The 25,382-nt window shown below is 46.4% G+C and overlaps 1 protein-coding gene across 5 annotated transcripts in view; it reads right to left on the minus strand.

Moving 5' to 3' along the window:
• Nucleotides 1-1,101: 1,101 nt before the first annotated feature.
• The window catches only part of PTP4A3 (protein tyrosine phosphatase 4A3), a 179,386-nt gene continuing 155,105 nt past the window's right edge, over nucleotides 1,102-25,382 (minus strand). For all 5 annotated transcript variants that reach the window (XM_069621715.1, XM_069621718.1, XM_069621716.1 and 2 more), the window contains exons 4-6: nucleotides 5,837-5,967; nucleotides 4,801-4,875; nucleotides 1,102-2,883 (exon numbers count right to left, since the gene is read on the minus strand). In XM_069621715.1, coding sequence (XP_069477816.1) covers nucleotides 2,766-2,883; nucleotides 4,801-4,875; nucleotides 5,837-5,967 — 324 coding nt within the window. In that variant the 3' untranslated portion in view covers nucleotides 1,102-2,765. The remainder of the gene's footprint in view (nucleotides 2,884-4,800; nucleotides 4,876-5,836; nucleotides 5,968-25,382) is intronic.

Raw genomic sequence — 25,382 nt, forward strand, 5'->3', positions numbered from 1 at the left:
TAGGTCTAAAGCTTACCTGGGTTGGGTGCAGGTATTGGCTGTACATTTTAACTCTCAAATAGCGTCACCAGACAATGCTATGCAGATTGGGTGCTAGTTTGTGGGGGTCTTCCAGATTTCCTGCTGTGGTTCCGACTTAGAGGTTTACATCTGGTTCAATTCTGTTCACTGTTGTCAGCGATTAGTTACTTTGTGCACGGTTGGGAGCAGCAAGTGTTCCTTTAGAGAGGATGTTCTGGGGAGTTGGGTGTGTTGGTGGACCCACTTTGTAACTATTAGTTTGGCCAATTCTAGGTGCATACTGTGTTTAAAGCTCACTTGGGAGATGGTGGGATACTGTCTGGTGACTTTGGATATTGGTTTGCACTTCTGGTCCTAGTTTGATGGCTCGCCTACACTTTTCTAATACAGCGAAAGACCAAGCCACATACCTCTGGTACTTTGGTTTCTCATTCTATAGGTTTTTGTGGATGTGCTGCTAGTATGACCTTGTGTTGTGGAGTTTCTTTGCTTTGAGGGGAGCATTTAAGTATCTGTCAGGGAGACAAGCCTCTGAAGAATCATTTTAACTGTTAAGCGCATCCATGTCCATTCCTACCAGAAGGTTGCTGCAGCAGCAACCGTTGGTGAACACGAGAAAACCGCAATTTAAAAAACGTAATGTAGCAAAAGCGACCTTCGTGGAGATTCTGGTACCCCAGTCTTTGCTCACTCCTTCATAACTCTCCTAGCCACATTGCATGCAGAGGGGTGGAACTTGCCTTGACAAAAAGGTAGCAGCAGGCTGTATTGCTGCTAGAAAATCCCTCGGGAGTTGCACAGATCTGTTTTCTTTATGCTCATGCTGCGCTCTCCTTCCAGATGGATTGGAAAACTCATTTTATAGATCAGGATGATGGTAATTCAGACATATCAGATGTCCTTGGGGGAAAAAACAAATTTGCAAAAAACATGCATGCACATCACACAGCAATGACATTTTACCAGCTAAACTATTCCATTTGATTACAATATAGAAGATTATCATAATTCGCTTTTAAAGTTGATCAAAGATGTGGGTTAAGTGCCATTCACTTTGCAAGGAACTAAAAGTCACTGAAGTGTTTTTTTAAACAAATTTATTAGTCTATTCGAATATACTTAATATTTTCAAAGACATATATACATTTCACAATTCTGCCGTGTTTCAAATATTTTCAAAGTGTACATCTTGCCTTGTGATTTCATAAAACATTTTTCTGAAGTCCTTGTCCATACAAAGCCCTGTGACTAAACAAGAAAAGTCAACATTTTGGAAACTTTGAACGCACCATAACTCCAGGTAAATCAAAAGTTTTCAAAATAAGTTAACCAATACTTAAAAACTACCTAGGTTGCCACTATCCTTTCACTTTCATAGTGGACTTAGTTTCATTGCACTTAAATGACCCTTCATTAATCAGTTTGCGCAACTTGATTTCAATGGCACAAAAATTCCAGATTTATGAATTTCAAAGAAATATAAACTTACTTAGCAAAATGTATTTATTTGCCTCTGAAATTTTACAGGAACTGATAACAAAAGTATTAAAAAAAAGGGTCAGAAACCGTAGTCAGGTCAGAACCACAGTTTTATGGTAATATTGAGCGCAAACAAATCTACCAGACTGACCCCATTGCTTCACAGAATGAACATCTGGCAACAGTAAACCGGGCAAAAAAAATGTAGGGAAAGAAATTTAAAAACCTAATTCATCTTGCAATACCCTTCCGCTATCCATTGCTACCATAAGGGATTATGAATGTCTTTCAGAAAGTGGCGTTGGAGCTGTAAAAGGAAATTGCTATTTTTCTTCACCATTTACAAATAGACATTTTCACATGAAGCATTTGCACTTCGAGAATTCCCCCTATCTAAATGACTTGAAATAATAACCATCTTAACATTAAGCGCAGTTGACGCTATTCAAACTTCCTACTGTAGCAGTGACATGCATTGAACCAACACGAAGTGTAGTTCACTGATCAGGCACTTTAAAGTAGTCACAGGCTCCCAAAGTCGTCAAGCCCAAGTCCTTGCAAAACAGTTATTTTGTCAAATTAGTATACAAAACATTGCAAAGAAGTTCAGAAACCTACTTTAATGTCTAGGTGGCAGTGCCTGTGCAGTATTTCTAAGGTTTTAAAGGCATTGTGGCAGGAGGTGAAATTCATTAAGCTCTCTACCAGTTTGCAGAAGCCTGTATTTTCTGAACACACACCTCTGAACATTTGTGCAAAGATTTCTGCTTAAATCTTATGAAGACTCATTGTAAAGAGGCAGGTAATGGGATTACGAAACAATGGCCATCAGAAAAGCTGGGGCGCCACTGTACGCGTACCCATACATTTCTTCAACCATCGCGTGTACACTAGATGTTGCTTGACCGCTCACTGAACCTCCCCTTTACAAGGGCACAAAAAAGTCTAGGCGTCAGGCTTCAAAGCGTTTGCAACATCTAAAACCATTTATCTATAAAAAAAAAAATATGAAATCCTTTACTATTTCAAAAACCAGATTCTGCAATTAAGATAAACTGCAGAATCCTTGAAATAAAATGTTGCAAATCGGTGAAATAGTAAAACGGTGTTAGAAAATCTGCAGCAGTGGTAAACTAACGCCTGCAGCTTTAGTAAAACAGTGCCTTATTGAGAAGAGAAAATAAGTCAGTGCCAGCTCTCCACAAAAATAATAGTAAAATCGTGTTTGTGTGTTTGTCCGTGTGTTGGCATGGTTTAGTCCAAAGTCACATGATGCAGCATTTGTTCTTGTGGTTGCGTGGATCCTTGAACCGGAGCCTCTGTTTCGGTCGGTATTTCTCCAAGTACGTTAACTGCTTGCTGTTGATGGCACCTCTGCGTTTCCTGGAGAGAAAAAAAACAGAATTAAGTTTGAAAATAGCTACACATGAAGCTAGTCCGACTAGGAAAAGTGTCAAGTTGTCCCTGCAGAAGTCACAGTGAAGCTTGGGCAAGGCGGCCATGTTAAACCAAGTTTCAGAACCGCATCTTTACATCTGAATGCTCTAAAGAAACCAACGGTGGTATCATGTCTCTTAATCAGCTTGTAGGTGCAAGTGTACTTGCGCGTGCGTGTGTGCGCGCGCGTATATTTATCTAAATCTGAAATTGGGGTGGGGGTATTAATTTTGGACTCTGGAGAGGGTGCTGCTTATGCAGGACAAAGCTCTATGCATGCAAGTGATGTGTTTGGGTGCACGCTCCAGATTGTTTGAAGCGATTGGTGTTTCATAGCAAAGGTGGAGCGGGGTTACTGCATTTGGGTTCTTGGCTTCCCTTTTAATGTTGGCTATTAGGTGGCACTAAATCGCCACCTGCAGGCCAAAACTATTGAATTCACGAACAGCTACGAAGAAATGGCATACGAGAAGCAACACAAAGCTTGTAGGTGTTTGGGTATTTACTGACCCATTGGAGGCCCAGGCCATGCTAATCCCCATGGTCATTTCCACCCACTTCCTTCTCAAAAACATCCTCCTGGGATCTATTTGAGCAACCTGTATCAAGCCTTACCGTCAAACTCTGTGCTCCAAAACGCCTGCCAGTGTTTATTCAAAGCCACCCGAGATTTAATTGGAGCTGTACACCAGCTGCTGGTGTAATAAAAACGTCTTAACTAGGTCTGCCTTCAAAGCTCTATGTGCGCCCTTCACTGAAGTCCTGTTAAGCATTGGCAAAGCCAACGGTTTTGGCTTGTGTACAGGTATTCAGCATTTGCCAGGCACTGCTATTGTATGCCTGGATAGTGGCACCATTTTGCAGCAGCTACCATCGACGGCCACTTCATACCACTATGGCTGTGTCTGGCAAATAACATTCCGATGCCTATAGCAACCACCATATCGGTTAGCATTGCCAATGCTAGTTTTCTTTGCAAGGAATTGCAAGGGTGTGTTTCTGCATACATGTACATAATTACTCTTGAATCAGTCGCTATTCTGTATGATGCCATTATACCGAGCAAACCACCTCGAGGCACTAGTATGAAGATAAAATTGAAACCAAATCGTTTCCCTGAATGAAACCGATGCCAAAAAACTGAAATGCGTCGCTTTTCATTTTAGGTAGTTGGCTCAGTGAAGGGAGAATGAGACACAAATGGAAACGGCCTTAACCCAAAGTGAGCGGTGCCTTTCACTGCTTCACGTGACTTCTTACGTCGGTCGGGCTTTACAGATCTAGTGCAGGCAAGGTGTTCTAATATTAAGTGCAATAGAGGAGTGCAATTGAAAAAGTCAATCAATGACCATGGCCTGGCAACCCGGCATCTCGAGGCTTTGTATAAAAGGCAGACATTGTGTAAACTTGGAATATTTGGAATTATAAGCAGAATATATTTTTGGTTCCATGTGTGCATAAACGTAGCACTGAAACTTTGTAAATTCCCGCCAGCCGTTTTTTTAGAAAAGCTTTTTTGGGTCAATTTCTGCGGTGTGTGCCAGGGTCTGTTTACTGCCGGATAAGAAGCACCCTTTATTCATGGTCTCCTTGAATCACGCGCAGTGTTTCATCTATCTGTGCATTTGTGAAAATAAAACAAACATGACTGATCGAAAGGAGGTTGAATTTGAAGGTCACGAAACGCTCCCAACAGAAAATGTGCGTCTTCAAATAAACTTGATCACACACGGCAGTGGAACAGCTCGTGCCTCGCTATTTCCTGCTCACTGGCATTCGAGGGTGTCCGGTCCCCTTGGGCATTTGAGATGTACTGTAGGCTCAGTTGTTGGCATGCAGAAAAGTTTACTGCAGGACACTTACTGCCTTATGAACTGAATGGCATCTTCATATTTCATTCCACTCTCGATGAGAGCCAATGCTACAAGGACAGGCGCCCTGCAAAGAGAAGAGAGAAGACATGGGTAGATTTAAGCATTACCCTTTCCTTTTCCAGAATACCCAGTAATTGAGGCACAGAATGTCCTTGTAGCTAAGTACTTAGCAGAAGAGTAAGGACCCCAGTCATTCTAAAAATCAACTATGAAGCAGGGAATGCAGTCACTGAACAAGCCCAGTCTGATACCCCACTTAAATAAGAAGCAGACTACAGGCATCCACAAGGCTTCACAGGCCAAGGTGGTCAACAGAAATACACTGGCAGTTTTAAAATTGTCAGTACACCAGTTGCCGGCTACTTCCCCGTGAGCTGCTCAGCCAACGCACCACTCAACCTCCCCTTGTAGAGGCCACACCTACTTGGTGTATGTCTTTTTAGACCAGCTCACTTTTGGCACAATGTTCCCTTTCTAATGGTACACCTCTACCTAACCTTCCAGTCCATCAGCTACAGCCCTCTGCTACTCATGTGTTCTAATCATTTTAAAAAAAGGACCATTTACAGTATCTCCCAGCCTATGTTGACCACTGGCCCACCTGGTCAAACATTTCATTGCTTGCCATCTGTATTTCTTCACTCAAAACTGTAGCATCTATTAGTCGCTCCCATGATGGCAGCGGATTTCAATGAATATGGACTTATGTCCGATTGCACCCATCATCCACCAGCAGACGCTTGCACCTGGTGAGCACTACATTCTTATACACCCTTAACCCTCCCCACGCTTACAAATGCAAGGATTTCACCCTTTCTTCCTCCCCTATACCAGTCTGTTCTGCCACCAGATTCCACTCCAGTCCTCCAATTAAATAAAATGTCTCCCCAGGAACAGTACATTAGGATCGAACGGGTCAGGGACAATCAAGGTTGAGACCGTGAATACAGATAGAATGCGCCGGAAGAATACCAAGATTCCGCAGCGTGTGAACGAAGAGCAAGACACACATTTCAAAGTCCTACCTTCCAAGGCCAGCTATGCAATGGACGGCCACACAGCACCCAGGGTCCTCAATGAATTTTGCTCTTAGTAAATTTAGCCAGTCATCTACAATTTTATTTGGAGGATGAGCGCCATCTTCAAAAGGCCAGTCCTGAAATATTGGTAAAATAGAAATAGGATATTAATATTATTTGTGTTTGTCATATACAATTTAAATTCAAATGCATTTGTAGTCCTAAATAAATGCTACATTTTGGAATGTGTTGTGTTCTAATGCATCACATTGTGGAAGATGCCGGATGCATCACCAAGCATTAGTAATTAACAGGACCGGCCTTCGGTGTGGGCCGCCCAGGAGACTGCTTGTGGCGCCTTGCCATTAGCCCCCCCCCTCTCACCATGCCAGCTCAGGGGAGTCTTTCAAGGTCGGTTTCTTGAATGGAAAAGCTCTTCACCTAATCTTCGAAATTATGATGTGGTCTACCATTTTGAAGGTGGGAATTAATTCCAGGATTATGAATGGGTAAAAATGCTTGTGGGAAGAAGTTATGGAGTTTGTAGTGAGGTTTGTCTTTTGGTCTGAATTAAGTGTTCAGGGTCATTTTGGGTTTTTGGTGATGTAAGTGATGGATGTTAAAAGCTGTATACAGGGTTTTCAGAAACTCTGATCTGGTGGCATTTATGCAGTTCTCGTGGAGGGGTATAGAGATTGGGGATGATGGCCTTTGTGTCATAGTTTTGAAAATTTAATAGCAGATTCAGAGCCCCCAATTCCCTTGTTGCTCTGCAATGCACTCTGCCAAATCCTCCTACTTCACAAACCTAGTGCCTCCCTTGGCAATTACCCCCACACAAAGATTCATCTAACTTCCAAGCTTTGATAAAGCATACCAAGCCAATCTCCACAACCTCCACCCTGTGCAATTAACTTTGCTCACTACTTCTCTTCTGAAAGTCTTCAAAATATGACTCGGTCCTCCTCTTGCTCCTTCCTCCTCCATCTGTCCACCAACTCTTCCATTCTTTACTACCTCTCCCTTACCTCCTACTGAAATGGCACCCGTTGTTTGCCCTAACATCTTGAGCTCTCATCGACCCGTTTGCCTTAGCATCCCTTCACCTGCAACCGCTACATCGCCAACCTCCAGTTACATCTGAAATGCCAAGTCTTTCCCCAAGAGCACTTTTCAAAAACAATGGAAAGGCCACTTGATTTAGCGCTTCTCCCCCCATATTCACTACAGGCCTCCCCCACATACACCCCCCTAACCAACGGCTTTGACCCATCAAAGCCTTCCTGTACCTCAATGTACCAAGGATCATGCAGCTACAGTGGGTGTCCAGTCAAAGGACCGTCGAATGCCTTTTGTTCGACAAAAGGACCGGAGGGGGGGGGAAAAAAAAAAAAAAAAAAAAAAAAAAAAAGTCGAATACTTTATACATTTTTTAAAGATTGGGATGTATAAAAAAATGTTAAAAAGAAAAATGGGGGTTTGGTGGGAACCCACCCCCCATAAAAAAACGACCCTTTTTCTCTGTTCTTTTGGTTTTGAAAAAAAAGGGCATTCGATCCTTTTTTTCCCTCGATCCCTTCACCTACAACCGCTACAGTGCTCATGGCGTAGTCTCACATTCTGGTTCTAGGCTAGTATCCATCTCAAAGTTCCCACATTCTGCGTGATGTGAGCCAGGTCCAACACAAAGCAAAACACAAATTCAATGCAACACTTGAGGGAAGGAGCAATGCCCTTTCCTGTCTACTGGCTTGGCACCGTTTCATCAGAGCCCTTAATCAATTGCAGGGTATATTATGCATGTTTTCCACCCAATTATTTTTCAATGAACCAATAACACAAGACTGGACCAAGCCACAGCAAGAGCTAATATACCGCAAGGAAGGTGGCGGTTCGACCTATTCTTGGGAAACCTGCCAGCAAGACTAATCACAGGTGTATCAATATTCCTTCATCTTATTACAGCAACACCTGGCCACCAATGGAATCGTGCTGAACTTGAAGCACATGTTCCTAGGTCATGAAGGGCTGTACAAATGCTAAGGAACCCTTGCACAGCTAGATGGAACCCTCATATTACAAAAATAAAAGTAAATCTGCCTAGCTGTGACTTTAAACCAATCATTCAGTTCATGCTTTCTTAATATGCAGTCACCTCTGATCTACCAGTGGGGGTCCCCATTCCCAATGGTATTTAATATTCAGAGCATCATCAGAATACAATTAGTAAACCAATACGTTTCTATGCCAAACGCTGCAGTATGTTCAAAGACAAGTGTCTTGAACCACAGAAAGGGGTTGATCTGCCCTCTATTGCATGCTCCCTTGTGCCCCACCCCTAGTGAGGCGTGGCTAGTCGTCCTCCGCCCACAGTTTACATCCACGTTGTTCCATTTGCAGAACATGTAAAAAAAAAAATTAAATTAAAAAAGTTTAAATAACTAGGGTGTACTAGGAGAGACAAGTTCCTACTATTAAATGGTCCCCTTCGGCACTAACAAAATCATTTTACTCCACCAACTAAGTTGCATCTTGCCTTTTCTTCCAGCAAATTTATATCTAGTTATTGGATACCGAATTAAGCTGAAGACATAATGTTGGCCTTCATACCAGTCTTCCTGCGTACCAAATCCAACTTCAAGCATTAGAAATGCTGCTCTTCTGTTCCGCTTTGGCCTTTTTTAAAGGACCATCCATAATCCCTCTTCAGTGCTCCCTTAAATGGATTTCCAGTTCATTGCCGCCGTCTGTTCCTTTAAATAAATTTAAAGAAAAAGGCAGAATATCCCGAACTTCTGCGCTAGAGATCAGACTAAGCGCCATTAGTTATTTTCCCTCTAGCCACTTCGGAGGATGTCATCAACCAGGTTCAAAGGGGACAGAAGGTTGCTTTTGGGCTAGCAAGCTTATTCTCCCTATTAACTTCAAGAGGGTAGGAATTCCAATCGGCTTACTTTTCGATAAGTTGTCAAGTCTGCTACTTTATGCATTGGATCACTTCATTAAAAAAAAGGTACTTTATTTTGCATTTCAGAAATGAACAAACTAAGGGAACGTTCTCCGTGTATTTCCTACACTCTAGGTCCGTCTATTGAGAAATGTTGGAAACCGTGTTCATTCATCCAGAGGATGGCCAGTGCTTTCAGACGTCAGCATTCACTCACTTGCAACCATATTAAAGCATAGCACCGGCCAACCTGTCTCGGGTGATGCAGATTTGCAATGACCACTGGACTAAGTGGAGCCACATGGATTGGATTTCTCAGATGAGGATATGAACTGAACACTCTTGAAGCAGAGCACTGATGGTTTCTACCTTAGTCCAGTGGTCGGCGCATATGCCAGAATTTGAAATGGATATTCGAGGAGCAGGAGCTAAAGCCTTCCTCTGGGCTTCAGGTATCACCCACCCAGTAGGAAGGAGCTACCGCTGGGGAACCAGGAAAGTACACAGCGCACTGCAAATCTAACTAAAATACACACCCAACTTTTTATCCAGTGTATGATCCATTATATTTAAATGGGTCCTAGATGTGTCCTAATTCTTATTTAGTCTCAAATACTCAAGATGAATGTCACATGAGATGATAGGTTATTCATATCGCGCTTAATACCCAGAGGTTTCTAAGCGCGGAACCAGGGATCGAACCTGTGTTGCTCCCTGACGTCTTGCTTCCAAGGCGAGCAGGTTGCCCCCAAGCTATCCTCCCGGGACAACAAATGCATGTTTGTAAGTCAGCAATTGTCCCTAGGGAGGCAAAAGTAGCATTTGGTACCTTTTGGTTGCAAGCTAAACTGGCTCTCCTGCAGTAGAAGCAGGAGCTAAATGGCTCCCAGCAATTTGGAACCCTGAACTAGATCACTGCCCTCCCTAAATCAAAAACATCTGGGCTCCTACACCTCACTCACCCTCCACCACTTTGGCACAGGGCCACTTCCTAGCAGACCGGGGATAGGGAGCTGCTCAGTGAGTGGCTCTCTGCCATGCATGCGGCTGCTCCATCATGATCAGTCTGGTCAGTGACTGCTCCCCCACTGGGCACAGGCGTTACTCCCGCTACGTCGGGGGCATGGTTCACTGTGTTGCGCCGTCAAGTGGGCCACTAGAGCCTGCGGTCTGGAGTGCCCCAACCTTATGGGCCACCAGCTATAGTCCTGCTGTAATGACCGGCATGCCGATTGCTACTCCACCTGGCTTTAATCCGCTTCCCTTAAGTATGAGCTGGCACAGGCGGAAGAGGGAACCATTTATGCTGCGATATTGCAACAATGGGTAATCATTTTAGTTTCACGTTTGTGGCATGCACGACTAGTTTTGGATTAAGGCATTGGGCTACTGGTGACTATATACAAACATTGCCACACATGCAATTCAAGGATTTTTGATGGGCAGCGGGTGAACAGTATAGTAAAGAAACGAAAAATACAACTTTAAAATATTAGTGTATGAGAAATCCATCTTCTACTGCATTACCTGCAACTCATGAGGAATTGAAGGAGTTCATATTCCAGGACAAGGGCGAGCTACGCCAACAAGCGACCATCATCCCCGGGAGTGATGGCATTGGATTATCTGCCCCTATCGCTAAAAAGGGGGTTATTTTAAAGTCGAGACCTTCACCAACTCCAGATGCGTGTAATGGCGTCTAGCACTTTCTCACCTTTCATAGCATGCCAAGTACAAGATATAGTTCACTGATCCGTCCAGTCTTGTTAACAGTTGAAAGTTGAGAATAAATTGCATTGTCCAGCAAGTGTCGTTACATAGAAAGGTAAATTCATAAGCAGGCAAAATGTTTAGATAGTAGCAGCTTAGCTAAAATATACCACATTGACATAATTCGCAATAGCACGTAATGTGCTGGTTGGACCATGTGCAACAGCTGTATTTTGTGAAAAGGCTCGCCTCTGAAAAAGGAGTGGGTTTACTCAAGGGGAAAGAGCCAAAGTAACTGCAAAAGGGGAATTTGCACATCTGGGCTGCATTTGAAGTTCAATGCATTTTCAAAACCTGCACCCGCTTCTATGTAATCTCGCTTTAAGAGACTATTGGGCCACCATAGTCAGCAACCTCCAATGTTATCCCTACAAAAGGGATATGTAGTGGGAAGTATGCGTTTATGTCTAAGGTGTAAATTCAACTAGAAGCATTGGGTTAAAAAGAAAGTTTTCCAATGCTCTCACACCTGTCGAGTGTCCTACCATCCTACAATTTGGACGCCATATGGAGTGGAACAAAAATAAAGAACTACATTCTTCCAAAAGGTGAATTCTGTGGTGTGAAGAAAAAAAAATAAAAAAATAAAAATGTTATGGTTCTTTCCGATTCTACTAGTTTTTTTAAATCAAACCATGCTTCTTTCATTGGCGAATTATCAAGCCCACAGCACACGGCATCCTTCGGTTTCCAAGATGAGCGTGTGGTGCCGAATCCGCAGTAGTTGCTGGGGTAATGCCCCCAACCTGCCAACATCTGCATAGCTAGCATGAAGTCTCCATCTCATCCAGGAAGCCATTGGCCCTGCCTCAAGTGATACTTTGCACACCTCAAGATCTGGAGAATGCCGCCTTCTAAAGGTTGGGCGAACCATAAACAGACTAGTGGTTGAGCACGAGTGAATTTACGGCAGCACAAGAGCCGTGACAAAGGAAAGATGATTTCCACCACTGCCAGCATGCTTTGGTCTGCCCCACAGTGACTCCACTTGAAGCAGAGGCCTCTCGGAACTGTGCCTTAAGCCGGCGTGGGCCAAAAGGAGTGTCCATTGGCATGCATGCAGTAGACCTGGTAGCAAACTCACGGTGGACTACGCATAAGCAAAAGAGTATTCTTAAAATACCAATAAACGAGCAAGTGGTTCCATTTTAACTAAGATACACGGAAGGAAACATTAAGTACTACAATTAGATCAATATTTAAACATTGTACAATTAGAAAATGTAAGAACGCGTAAGTAGCCTGTATAATTGTGCATTTGAAATAGATTCAAAACACCAGCGATGCAAAAAGCTTAGCTTGTTCGCCCTCTATTCCTATGCTTTGTTATGTTATTTGGCATTTATATAGCGCTCTTATATCATTGGTATGACCTCCAAGCGCTGATGGGTTTAACGCCCTCGGGAACCGTAGTTCTGGTCAGTAGAGAGTTAACGTCTATTCAAAATATAACCAAGAATGACTTTCCAGTTACCCTTTTCCCCTGCCTGGCAACACATACCATTTATTTTATTTATTTGCATTTATAAAGCGCAGCAGCGGCCCAGAGACATTGTGGCGCTGTTACAGAAAATTGAAGGCAGTATTACTGTTCATGAGGTTACAGTTGAACAGCGTAGTTACACATATTGGTTAGATCTAGCAGAATATTGAGGTTTTATATTACTTAAATGAATTTCTATTCTGCAAAATAGAATAAAAAAAACCCACTAAAAACAAAAACCGGATTACCGACATTGTGACTACACAAACAGGTTCCATGCCGCTTGGGTACCTGTTTATTCACAAAGCAAGACAACAGAATACAGCTAGGAGACGACGCAGCTAGACTACAAAGCAGAGGCCATTACATTTGACAGAAAGTATCCTTGGAATAAGCATGAAGACCTGGGGCAATTTGATACTTTGTGGCATTTCACCCAAGAGGCGGGCACTTCTGAGCCCAGTAACAATGCCCTTGGCATCCTGGGCCCAGACCAGAAAGCGAACACTACACGTGAGAAGCGTTTTCTAAGAATAGCCAGCTGCAGCCCTAAAAAGGCGCTTTCTAGGATCCGCCATCTCCTGCAGGTCCTATAATTTTAGTACGAGGAAAACATTCCTTTCTTCTCATTGTAAACTAGACACAAATGTTGAACTTGGCAGCTGGTGCGGCTCAGATGTTTCACTGGGAATGGGTGGGAACAATAAGTGCTGGCTGATGCGTGGCCAACAACGCCTACACACAGGAAAGCAGACTGCGCAACAAGAAATGCAACTTCCGTCGACCCGTAGCTCTAGCGCTGCGCAGTGCAATGCTTGCCATTTTAATACGACCCTAAAGCAACACACTACCTTCTTTATTGACAAGTAATTAAACTAGCCACTCCCTGGGCCGCCGCTACCTATGGAGTAAAGCAAGTCACTCAGGGAGGGAGAATACTGAAGGCTTACACAAACCAATCACGTACGCCGGTGTGGGGATCTGCTTCTACCTTTGAGATTAGGTTGTAAAGTCTAGGAAAAGGCTCCAGGCAATGCTTCAAAACCATTAGATACAATTTTAAAGCAAGTCAAATATACAGCTTTTATAGTGCTTGCAAGAAAAAGTTAGCCACCTAGTTTAGGAGCAAGCAGTATAGGGCGAGGAGAAAAGTCTTGCACATACAGCAGCTAGGAGGAGTAGTTTCCTGGTTCTAAGTCAATCACTGCACCAAATACACCCCATGCCACAGCATGCATGCAAACATCTTTGCAGGCCATGATGTCACGTGAGCAGAAAGGGCCAGGGCCAGCATCACGCTTCTAGGACTGGATTTACTCCTCAAACTCCAGTCTTTGCACCATTTGTGGGAAAATGGTCGACTGTGGCTCTCCCATTCAATGGAGGCGGAAGTTATGGCAGGAAGATTGTTTTGAGATTGGAGTCAGTGGACAGTTTAAAGACGAGACGACGCACAGTTTTGCTGGAGTGATCTTGAGAAATACGCATCCACCCGAAACACAGAAGCGGGTCCATGACAGTTGCCCCCATAAAACATACAACTTAAGAGCAAAGCATGCCAATTGGAATTCTGAACTACATGCACCCACTTCCTGCGCGCGCGCGCGCGCGCACACACACACCCACCCTTCGCCCCATTTACATACTGAAGGGTTGCCGCTCACTCAGCGGTTGGGGGACACCACATTATGTTACTGTTGTCCTGCATCCCACGCACGCGTCACACGATGAGCAGTTGTAAATGTTAAGGCCCACAACTACTGGAAAGAACCCCAATAAAGTGCACAATCCCGATGAAAGAAACTAAAAATGCACGCCGCACACACCATTAAACCCCTAAAAGCACCAGCCCCCTTCCCTTTGACAGCTTACGTCCAGGGCGGTATTGCGATCTACAGCACCAGTCACTGGACATCCCTCATCACAAACGCAGTGCTCTTCCTTTGGGAAACAGTGGTCAGACGTAGAACTGACCAAGCATTTCTCCCCACACACCCACCCACCCACCCACTTTTTTTGCATTATTCACAAATACAAACCACTGTGCAATCGCAGGATAAACTCAACACGTGACCTCATTCCAGGTATAGCGGACTGCCCAGATGTTATGCTCGGGCAAATCATTGGATACTAAGAGCCAATAGTATCCCAACTCCCTCTCCCCGCCCCCTTCAATCAACCCAGGACCCCTCTCCCCACACCACATTTGTTCAGGTTATAAAACTAAACAACCAGCCACGCTGCATGACCGCCCCCTAAACTGCCTTGCTGTTCCCCGGTGGTACAAGATTACTTGCAGCACAGAATTAAATACAGGTTTCTCTAACTCCTTTTCTCCCAAAAAAAAAAAAAAAACGAACAAGTCTAATGATTCGGTCTTCGAGTTAAGACCAGTGACGGCCAGAGCTACTTTGTTTCCTATTCATGTTGGCAAGACACTTGGATTTTAGTGTGGGTTAAGAAGCAACCACATTGTTTTTTTCCAGCGATGGCAGATCGGCAGCTCTGAACCACATGTAGATCTTTATCCGGATTTTGCTTTAGGTGCACCTAGTCGTCCCTCTAAAACTGTACCAGGTGCATAGCTCAGTGGCAACACACCGTACGAGTGGGTCAACAGCTCGTCTGGCAGCATCTATCGGAATATAAACCACCAAACAAAAAAAGGAGGATTGTACTGTTAAATCCCATTCTGTGGCCCATTAGCCGAGGTTGGGCCCGCCCTGCCATGCACTGGGTGGCACACTTACAAGCCAGTGATTCTGGGTGCCAGTCGGAGGGGCAAGATGGAAGAGAGGGGAGCCTGCCAGTGTATCGAGCTGTGGAGAGTGGGACAGAAAGGGATGCAAAGCATGTAGCAGAGCAGCATTCATGCCCTCCTTCCCCACCAATCCCACCCAAACACACCCTTCGGCCTGCAGATCCAGACTAACATTGGGGGGGTGGGCGGGAGATTGAATGGTTGAACCGCACCGGCTGAACCGGGAAGGTTCATGTTCTTGGGAGACTAGGCCCTGCCAGTGCTTTAACAGGGTTAGAAATGGACTGGGGACTCTAGTTGGGGTGTGTGGGCCAAGTATGGGTATACCTAGCCACACCCCCCCTACAAAACCCCCCGTCGGCTAAGGAAGGGGGATGGTAAAATAAGTAGTCCTGGGGAGCACTGGGATTACTACCTTTATACACCCAGCCCCTCCTTTTAAACAAAAAAAGGGCCTGGGCATACCAAAGACGTGACACCAGTGCACCCCAGCACTCAGACACATCCCTTTAATTCTAGGACCTGCGTGCTAGGCAACACTAACTACAGGCTCCTTGAATGAAAGGTCTGCTTCCTGCCGAGGTCTCTGTACTCAGAAAGGTTGTATATGAATTGTACGAATGACAATTGTTCGAACAATTGACCTTCTGCACAATTGACCATATTTAAACGGTCAATTAGGATATATATGCGGGGGGACCCCCCACCCACTCACCCCACCCCCCTACCCAATCCAACCCCCACCTACTCCCCTTATATTATTACCCCAACCCATAATATATATATAAAAATGACCATACGGTCAATTTGGACCAGTTATTCGAACAATTGTATCATTCGAACAATTTGGGCAATACCCTCAAAAACAGAAGTAAAGTCTTCACACAGCAGGAAGCCAAGGGGCTTCATGCAGTGATGACTGTCCTGATGCATCCGTCTCATAATTTGAAGCACCTGCTCTCCAGTGGCACCAAACTGATTGAGGCAACCAATGCCCTTTTGACTGCTGCTGTGACAGCCAAGTCACAGCAACAGAGGTTGCGTTTAAACCTGCCCCTCTGCTGCAAAACCAGATTTGAGGAATTAGCATCATGGTGGCAGTTTTATCTTTAAACATTAAAGCCATACCAGAGTTGTGGTACATTCATTGTTAATTCGCAATTATCAGAAACATCTGATTGTTATCATACGGGTCAGTACTGGTAGCCCCAGTGGAAGGAGTGCATGTATTCTAGTCAGAGCCTGTCTCAGCCAGCCAGCAGGACACGAGAGTGAGAGGATGTCTCGGTTGATCCTTTGTGAAGTTGCCCAACATCTCTTCCCAGCAAAACAGCCCCCTGGGACACAGGAATCAGCTGACAAACGCCACCGAATAGCCTGGCATCCAGGCCTCTCTGCTATGAATCTCGAGGGATTCACACCCCGACTGGCGCCCGGTTTCAAGTCCCTTGGGTTCAACATAGACATACGACAGACAATTGTTCTATTCTGCAGCTGCTGAGAGCCTGAGCGCTGCAAAACTCAAACCTACTAGCAAACTCGACTAGACAGGCAAAGGTTGACCTGGACTGTGCCGAGGGTTGGTGAGTACTTGCATCACTTACCGGTGACCCCCTAGCAGAACCGATCCCTTTTACACATGAATATCCCTTAAAAGTATTTGCTCTTGGCTGGGTTATACTGCGCTCCCTAGCTATTCTCACTTTTTGAAAACTGCTGCCGCCAAGGGCAGATCCTACTCGAATAGTGGGAACCAATTCTTAATCTCCTCAAGCCCCTTCCTGACTTGCTACAGCACTCCCAAGAAGACCCGCCTTTTGCTTCACCTGAACGATCGTGTGCTTTTACGCACAAACTGTACTGTTGAGCACAAGGATCCCCACTTCGTAGGGCTGGACTTGAAAGTTAACCTACCCTTCTCTTTACAGGTTGTGGCTGTGCTCGTTTTTCCAGTAGGAAACTTATTGTATATATGCTGTATTGTAGAGTATCTTGTGTGGCAACTGTTTTTGCATAACTAAAGTTAACTTGTGTCTATTGGTCTGGACAACAAAACTATAGATATTTTTCATATACACTGGTCTAAGAATAATTTGTGGTTCTTTGCTGTGTGTCCTCATTGTGGGCTTCTGCTCACTCCCACCCCTTCCAGTCTTCTCGGTCTGCCAAGCTACCTAGATTGGTCTGGCTTTTCCAGAAGGTTCCTGTGTTTCACTAAACCGATGGTGGCCTCCTAAATGTCTGCCCACCAGGTCAGAGTTTAGAAATCCATCTCAACACCCGTTACGGTAAGGTGTGCTAGAGGGTCACAAAGAGCAATATTCATGCATTACCCCTGGGTCTGGGTCCCTGGGTCTCTTTGAAACCACGCTAGGCCTGCAACTTAAATTCCCCATGGGGTGTAGGATGCTCTCTAAGGCCCTGGAAGTACCCATACCCACTTCCAAGGTCACTTACGTGGGGCGGGAGGGGGGGGGGGCGGGAAGAGGGCCCAGATTGTGGCTTTTAACGTGTGCCTTCCAGGGGTCTTTTTGCACGTCGGCATCTTTTTATAATAGAGGCAAGAGGATAATGCCAATGCAGAAAGTCCCAACAGCAGAGTCTGCTTACATTACACTGAGCATTATGAATGGAGACCTGGATGACCAAAGGGACCATGCCTTCCCTGTGGTTACAACAGATTCTGGAAGGGGTGCAGTCTTCCAGACGTCCGACACGATCCTGCATAAGATACGGCCGATTGCCTTTGCGGTAAACCCAAGACAACCTGCCTTTTAACCAGAGGAAAAATGCATCGGCAGCACTTTAGAAATTGCTGTAAACTTCATAATTAGCACATTCATGCACAATTTAATATGCCTCTGTGGGTTACAAGGCATTTTAAACGCTGTTGGTACTGCTCCGAGACGATTTCCCTCAATTCATCAGTGGCATGTGCAGGTTGGAAAGGACATTTTCCTGTTCAGCTTTTTGGTATTGAATATGAACTCCAGAGTCACAGGTAGTGTATAGTACATTATATTGCAGCTTCACATTTTGGATTAGTCATTAGGATTCCGGAATGCTACAATATGTACTAAATGTATGCCTTAATAAGGCTCTTGCTTAACAAGGCAGGGGTCTGCATGTTCGTTAAGTCCTCTCTGCAGCTATGTAAATACTAGCCTGTGGACTGGCAGTTTTCCTTACACTATATCCCCCTCAGACAGCCCACATAATAGAGCTATGATCAAGCTCACCTCTTTAGTACTATTGCACTCCTCCAGATCGGCTCACAACCACACCCAATGAACTGAACTGGTCAGACGTTGGGTTCTCCCCCTTCAGATAACATATCCTCAAGTGTCTCCACCAAACCCACTGAAAATTAGCACTCGTAGTTAAATACTTATTACCCAGAAATAACACCAGCAGGCTCCATAGAGCACAAAGTTGGATGTTACTGCAGGAGTGTTTCAGGCAGTGAGGCACAGGTAGCGAGTAGGGCTGACCATGCTGAGCAGCAGGTCAGAGGGTGGGTGAAACCCAATAGCCCACACGCTGAGTTTTCATCCTCAAATTCCATCTCCCTCCTATATCTGTATTCCAATGCAATACTTTGTCTTATAGGCGGAGTTAAAAGCCACCTAATCGCCAAGACTGGAAAGATTGGCACCACCACCACAGCCATTCAATCCGAGGTCTACTGACATATGATCTGGCATATGATTTGTCTTGGGAGGATAGGTCATGGACAACGTGCTCACTTTGGAAGCAAGACGACACAGAGCAACACGGGTTCGAACCTCGGGTCCGTGCTTAGAAACTTCTGGGTATTAAGCGCGTTATAAATAACCTATCATATTATTTAAAATGCGCCGTACACAAGCGTTTCTAGGTGCCACAAGACAAGGGAAAGAAGACATGGGGAGGACAAGACAAACGATCTTACTAGGCATTGTATCGCTCAGATTGTGCAAGTGCGTACTGAAGTGGAAGTAGGGGGGGGTCGGAGGAAGAGTGCAAGGGCATGGAAGGGGGGGGTTGGGGTGCAGACTGGCCCATTCCAGCCTTTGGGGAAGAGATTTCCCCCTTCTGCACTGACCCGAGTATGGTTCACTTGAACCAATTAGCAGATTTCCTTTTCAGAGAAGGAATTACCCGCCAGTGCTTTCACACCCTTGCCAGGCCACACCTTTCATCACAAAAACTAGCTAGACTTTGCACCAGACTTGTGTGGAAATGTTACAGGACTGAAACATGGCACTGGCGGCTCAGACTTGCAACCTCTTTTTTACTACCCAATTTTACAATTTTTCTAATTACAACTATTAAAAATAACGGACAAAATATGGCACACATGAATGTTCCATTCAGATTTTTGCCAGGGATTACAGAAATCCATTTATCTTCAATGTGGCATGTTATGCTAAAATATAGCATACAATCTATTTTGCATTTAAAATTATTATTAGGTCAGATTAGGGAATTCACCTTTTTACATGTGCAGAAATTATAATCATCCACGGAAGAGGCAGGCGGGGGAGGGGTTTGTCTCTTCTATATGAGTGCACATTTTAAAAACCGCAATAGGATTCGGTCTCTGGAATTAAAAGTTGCAAGAAAAACACATGGATGAGCTCTGAACTGGGATCATGGCAAGGCCAAGTCCATAAGGGAGTCTGAAAGAACTTAAAACCAAAGGCTGACTGGCTTGCCGAAAAGAGAGGCGGGTAACAGTAGAGACTCGATAGCAGATAATCCCAGCTGGCTTTGTGCCTTAAGGAATTATTCCTTCAAATTATGAAACCTCCCAAAATCGAATTAATAAAACCTTTAGGATCATTGCCCAGACACGTGCGTAGGGTATGAGGGAATTGGGGCCCACTACAGGATAAACGTTCCAAAGAGAAACACTTGGTGTGTGAAATGCAACAGGTGTTACCATTATATTTAAAGCTCAGTGACATCTTACTGCATGTAGAAAACAGCATTTTCTATGCACAGGAGTGCACAGATCATTAGTCCCAGAAAGAGAATGGGATACTGTAGTTTGCTAATGCGAGTTACTTCCGGATTTCATTGTACTTTAAGCTGAGTGAGATTTTCACAGATACAGCCATCAGGCTATGGTTTGAAGGCGCTCACACCATAGCTGAATGAAGGATTGCTCGATAGTGTGTGTGATCGGAGAAAGCCACAGATCACCACAAAGCATTTGTGACATGAAAGGGAGTAGTCATACCAATTCTGTTGCCATGGAAAAGTAATCCCAATATAAAAACACCCTCCACTCTCTTGATGTTGCAAAGTAGGGAAAAGGCTTTGAACCAGTGATCAGAAGTGAAATAATAGGGTACTCCTTCTATTAGAAAAATCACAAAACCGTTTTCCTATTTTGGGTGGTGTGTGCTCTAAATTGATCGCACTGTTTTTCAGTTAAACCTGCAGAATTCTGATGCAATTAGTTTAAATTGCAAATATGCTAGAAACGTACAACTCCACATGTGAAAGGGGGCATTTAATTAGACGTGGTTATACCAATGCGAGTTTAGTTTTGGATACGTTGTGAGAAAATACCAAGTGAAATGCAAGGTTTTAATTAAAGGGAATACATACAGCGATCAACAAGAAACAATGTTAGCAATGTAAAGAGAAAACTACATAATTGATAGTGGGATTGTGTGCCAGCTCCTAGCGAGATGGTCACAAACAAGCCCACTCCAATTGTGTATATAATTTCTCATATTTGAATGTGGAGCCTTCATCAGGATAAACTAAGAGGACAGCCTTTGATTACATTTTGTTTGAATAAAGAGTTTTAAGCATAAAGCACTGTCTGTTTTATCCCAGAATTGTGGGGTGGGACTGTATATTAGCGAGTGTTACATGAGTAATGCCGGTCATGATTAATTAGGCGATCACTCAACTCTGGGACTACTGAAGACAGGGGTCTCAAAAAGGCAGAGTCACCCAAGTACTTTATTGTCTATACCGGCTCTAACACACAGGCCATGAACTTGGTTTCGAACACCACTCATCCCATGATTTTCTATATGGGAACAAAGTTCTAAGGATCTACAAAACCTCCCCCGTCCCCACAATTTAATGAAAAGGATTAAGGCAGCCAGTTCCCAACACAATTCAATTTAAATGCATAGGGTGATTTACTATAGTGGAATTCATTTGAGTTGGATTTAATAAAAGGTGTCAAGGGTCTCCCCAGTTCCACGCCCCTACCAGCTATGCGAGATGGAGATCAAGGATGGCAGATTCCCCACACTTTTGTTGGAATTTAGATTAATCTACATACATGGGAGGTCGGGTTATGGGGCATCCAGGGAAACAGCAGGGCTCCTCTGAGGACAGGACAGATCCAGTCAAAGGCTTCGGTCACGCAGACCTCCTCTGGCTCCTCCAATGGTGTGCCCAGCTAGCTTCTAGATTTCCTAGTCTCCCTCTCCCATGCAATGTTTAAGTCCTGGATATCTCTCGCGTCTCTGCTAGTTATTTGCAAGAGTCCAGAAGCAGACTACCTCCATCAATAGAGTGGGAAAGTCCAGGGAAAAATCAGAAGTCCAAAGAAATGTCCCAAAAGTCGAAAAGTCAAATAAAGATCCCTCTCAGCTTGAAAACTGATCTCTTAAAAATGGTTGGTGACTCCATTATCAAAATTCCCACACAACGGATTGGCCAGCTCTCTCCTTCTCTTCAACTCCCTCCCAAATATGCCCACTGCTTGCTAATAGGACAAGGAGATAGGGTGTGTCAATGATGGCAGGGGAAAGATTTAACTTCTTCAGAGTCCTTAGAATCCAACATGGCAGTTACCCTAATTTTTTCATAATTGCCTGCACAATTTTTTTCATAATTGCCTGCACATATATCATTTAATGGAGAGTTGGAAAATCCTAAATCATATCTCGGCACACCCTTCCTGGAAGGAGCAACCATTTTTTTATTTTTAAAATCAATTTACTGAGCTGAAATGCAAACATCTGCCCCTTCCTGATCCAAACCTTACTTCCATAACCTACCACACCAACTTTCTATTCCCTCCGAATTATGGGCAGGCCGGAATCATAATTGTTGTATCCATCACACAAAATTCGTTTATAGATGGTCCCGACAGGCTTTTGATCCCATTTAATATGAACCCGGGATGAGCTCAGTGGAACACAATGCGCTTTTTATTCAAGAAAATGTATTCAATGTTAGTCAATGGCAAGGCACCGCAAGTGTCCCAGAGTTTCACACCAGCCCCCACTAATTCTTAGGTTTCATTTCTCTTGTGAATTGATTAGGACATCTAGCTGGTGGCTTCTCTTCTAATCTCATGTACAGTTAATGGGGAGACCCGACCTCAAAGGTGATTTCTGCTGGCTGTTTTATCTGCAAATCCCACAATTCTGACCAATTACCTCTACATCTTGCATTTAAACTGAAAACCAGACCTTCTCCTAGAGGTTCTCAGCCAAAGGCCTTGAAGGCAAGGTTTCAGAGGCTCAGACCTTCGTTTAAATGGGGAAAAAAACAAGCTACATACATAATACTAAAATAGCATGTAACATTTGCTATTACACCTAGGCCTGCTGTTCTTAAATAGAATCATTTTCTACTATATTATGGTTCCAAGCAAAACCGAAAAAGCCTTGAAATTCCGCCAGTTATGGTAAGCTGAGCAACCATAACTCGGGCCACCACCGTGCACTGCTAAAACACCCACGACATCAAAGATGACATCACAAATGTCATTGATGACATCACATGTCTGGCTCACTCTTTATTCCTTTACTGACAAATCTAGGGCATATGGTTTTATTAATTAGCAGGCAGGAAATAACAATTGAAAAGGTACTATATTTGTACAGTTATCCCTCAAGTATGTTTTTACAGAAATTCTATTAGGGTGCAGTCATATCATACGAAACATATACATAAGGGAAGACACAAGCTTGAAAGACAGCAATCCTTTCTGTGCATGAACATAATCAGTAGAGTTATCAGCACTTTCTGATGGTTCTGTTTTTTTATTACAGTACTTTCCCTGGGTCCAGTCACATCATGTGATACATATACATAGGGTAAATAGCAGCTTTGAAACAGTCCTCAAAGTGGGAACCCCGGGTGGTAAAAAAAAATATATATATTTTTCTTCCCAAACCGGGATGGCCACAATGGAAAGGGAAGGCGGGGGGCGGGGTGTATAAAGAACACAACAGGGAATCAGCAGGGGGGTGGGATGGGGGAAGGAGGCAGACATGGGGCATGAGCTGGGGGGACAGGGGAGACACGGGCCATTAGCAGGGGGTGGGGGGAAAGGAGGGAGTCATGAGCGGGGGGGTTGGGGGAACAGTGGAGACACGTGGGCATGAGCAGGGGTGGGGGGGAACAGGTGAGACAGGGCATGAGCGGGGGGTGGGGGAGGTAATGGAGGTACACGGGGAATGAGCAGGGGGGTGGGGGAAACAGGGGAGACAGGCCATGAACAGGGTGGGGGGACAGGGGAGACAAGGGGCATGAGCGTGGGGTGGGGGGGCAAAGGAGGGAAACACGGGGCATGAGCGGGGGTGGGGGAATCATGAGGGAGACATGGGGCATGAGCAGGGGTGGGGGAACAGGGCAGACACGGGGCATGAGCGGGGGACCATGAGGGAGACAGGGAGCATGGGCAGGGGGTGGGGGGAACAGGGGAGACACAGGGCACGAGTGGGATCGTGAGGGAGACATGGTGCATGAGTGGGGTGGGGGGACAGGAGGGAGACACGGGGCATTAGCAGGGGTGGGGGGGAAGAAGGAGACAGGGCATGAGCAGGTGGTGGGGGCAACATGAGGGAGACCGGGAATGAGCGGGGGTGGGGGCAACACGAGGGACACAGGACATGAGCGGGGTGGGGGGGAACAGGGCAGACACGGGGCATGAGCGGGGCAACATGAGGGAGACAGGGGGCATGAGAGGGGGTGGGGGAACGGGAGACAGGGCATGAGTGGGATCGTGAGGGAGACATGGGGCATGAGCGGGGTGGGGGGACAGGGAGACACGGGGCATTAGCGGGGGTGGGGGGAAGAAGGAGACACGGGGCACGAGTGATGGGTGGAGGAGACACGGGGCATGCACAGGGGGCGGGGGGGAACAGGGCCGACACGGGGCATGAGCGGTGGTGGGGGGAACAGGGCAGACACGGGGCATGAGCGGGGCAACATGAGGGAGACAGGGGGCATGAGCAGGGGGTGGGGGGGAACGGGAGACACAGGGCATGAGTGGGATCGTGAGGGAGACATGGGGCATGAGCGGGGTGGGGGGAACAGGGCCGACACGGGGCGTGACTGGGGGGTGGGGGGATCGTGAGGGAGACACGGGGCATGAGCGGGGGATGGGGAAAGGAGGAAGACACGGGGCATGAGCGGGGGGTGGGGGGACAGGAGGGAGACACGGGGCATGAGCGGGGGTGGGGGGGAACAGGAGACAGGGCATGAGCGCGGTGGGGGGACAGGAGACAGGGCATGAGCGGGGGGTGGGGGCAACACAAGGGAGACACGGGGCATGAACGGGGGTGGGGGAGACATGGGGCATGTACGGTGGTTGGGGGGACAGGGGAGCTATGGGGCATGAGTGGGGGATGGGGCAACACAAGTGAGACACAGGGCATGAGCGGGGGTGGGGAACAGGAGGGAGACACGGGGCATGAGCAGGGGGCATGAGCGGGGGTGGGGAACAGGAGGGAGACACGGGGCATGAGCAGGGGGCATGAGCGGGGGTGGGGAACAGGAGGGAGACACGGGGCATGAGCAGGGGGCATGAGCAGGGGTGGGGGAACAGGAGGGAGACACGGGGCATGAGCAGGGGGCATGAGCAGGGGTGGGGGAACAGGGGGGAGACACGGGGCATGAGCAGGGGGGGTGAGGGGAACGGGGAGACACGGGGCATGAGCAGGGGGGGTGAGGGGAACGGGGAGACACAGGGCATGAGCAGGTGAGGGGAATAATGAGGGAGACACGGGGCATGAGCGGGGGGTGGGGAGACACGGGACATGAGCGGGTGGTGGGGAGACACGGGACATGAGCGGGGGGGTGGGGAGACACGGGACATGAGCGGGGGGGTGGGGAGGAGCGGGGGGTGGGGAGACACGGGGCATGAGCGGGGGGTGGGGAGACACGGGGCATGAGCAGGGGGTGGGGAGACACGGGGCATGAGCAGGGGGTGGGGAGACACGGGGCATGAGCAGGGGGTGGGGAGACACGGGGCATGAGCAGGGGGTGGGGAGACACGGGGCATGAGCAGGGGGTGGGGAGACACGGGGCATGAGCGGGGTGGTGGGGAGACACGGGGCATGAGCGGGGTGGTGGGGAGACACGGGGCATGAGCGGGGTGGTGGGGAGACACGGGGCATGAGCGGGGTGGTGGGGAGACACGGGGCATGAGCGGGGTGGTGGGGAGACACGGGGCATGAGCGGGGTGGTGGGGAGACACGGGGCATGAGCGGGGTGGTGGGGAGACACGGGGCATGAGCGGGGTGGTGGGGAGACACGGGGCATGAGCGGGGTGGTGGGGAGACACGGGGCATGAGCGGGGTGGTGGGGAGACACGGGGCATGAGCGGGGTGGTGGGGAG

This window comes from Ambystoma mexicanum, chromosome 5q (genome assembly GCF_040938575.1).
Source record: "Ambystoma mexicanum isolate Mex_15411 chromosome 5q, UKY_AmexF1_1, whole genome shotgun sequence".
Lineage (NCBI taxonomy): Eukaryota > Metazoa > Chordata > Amphibia > Caudata > Ambystomatidae > Ambystoma > Ambystoma mexicanum.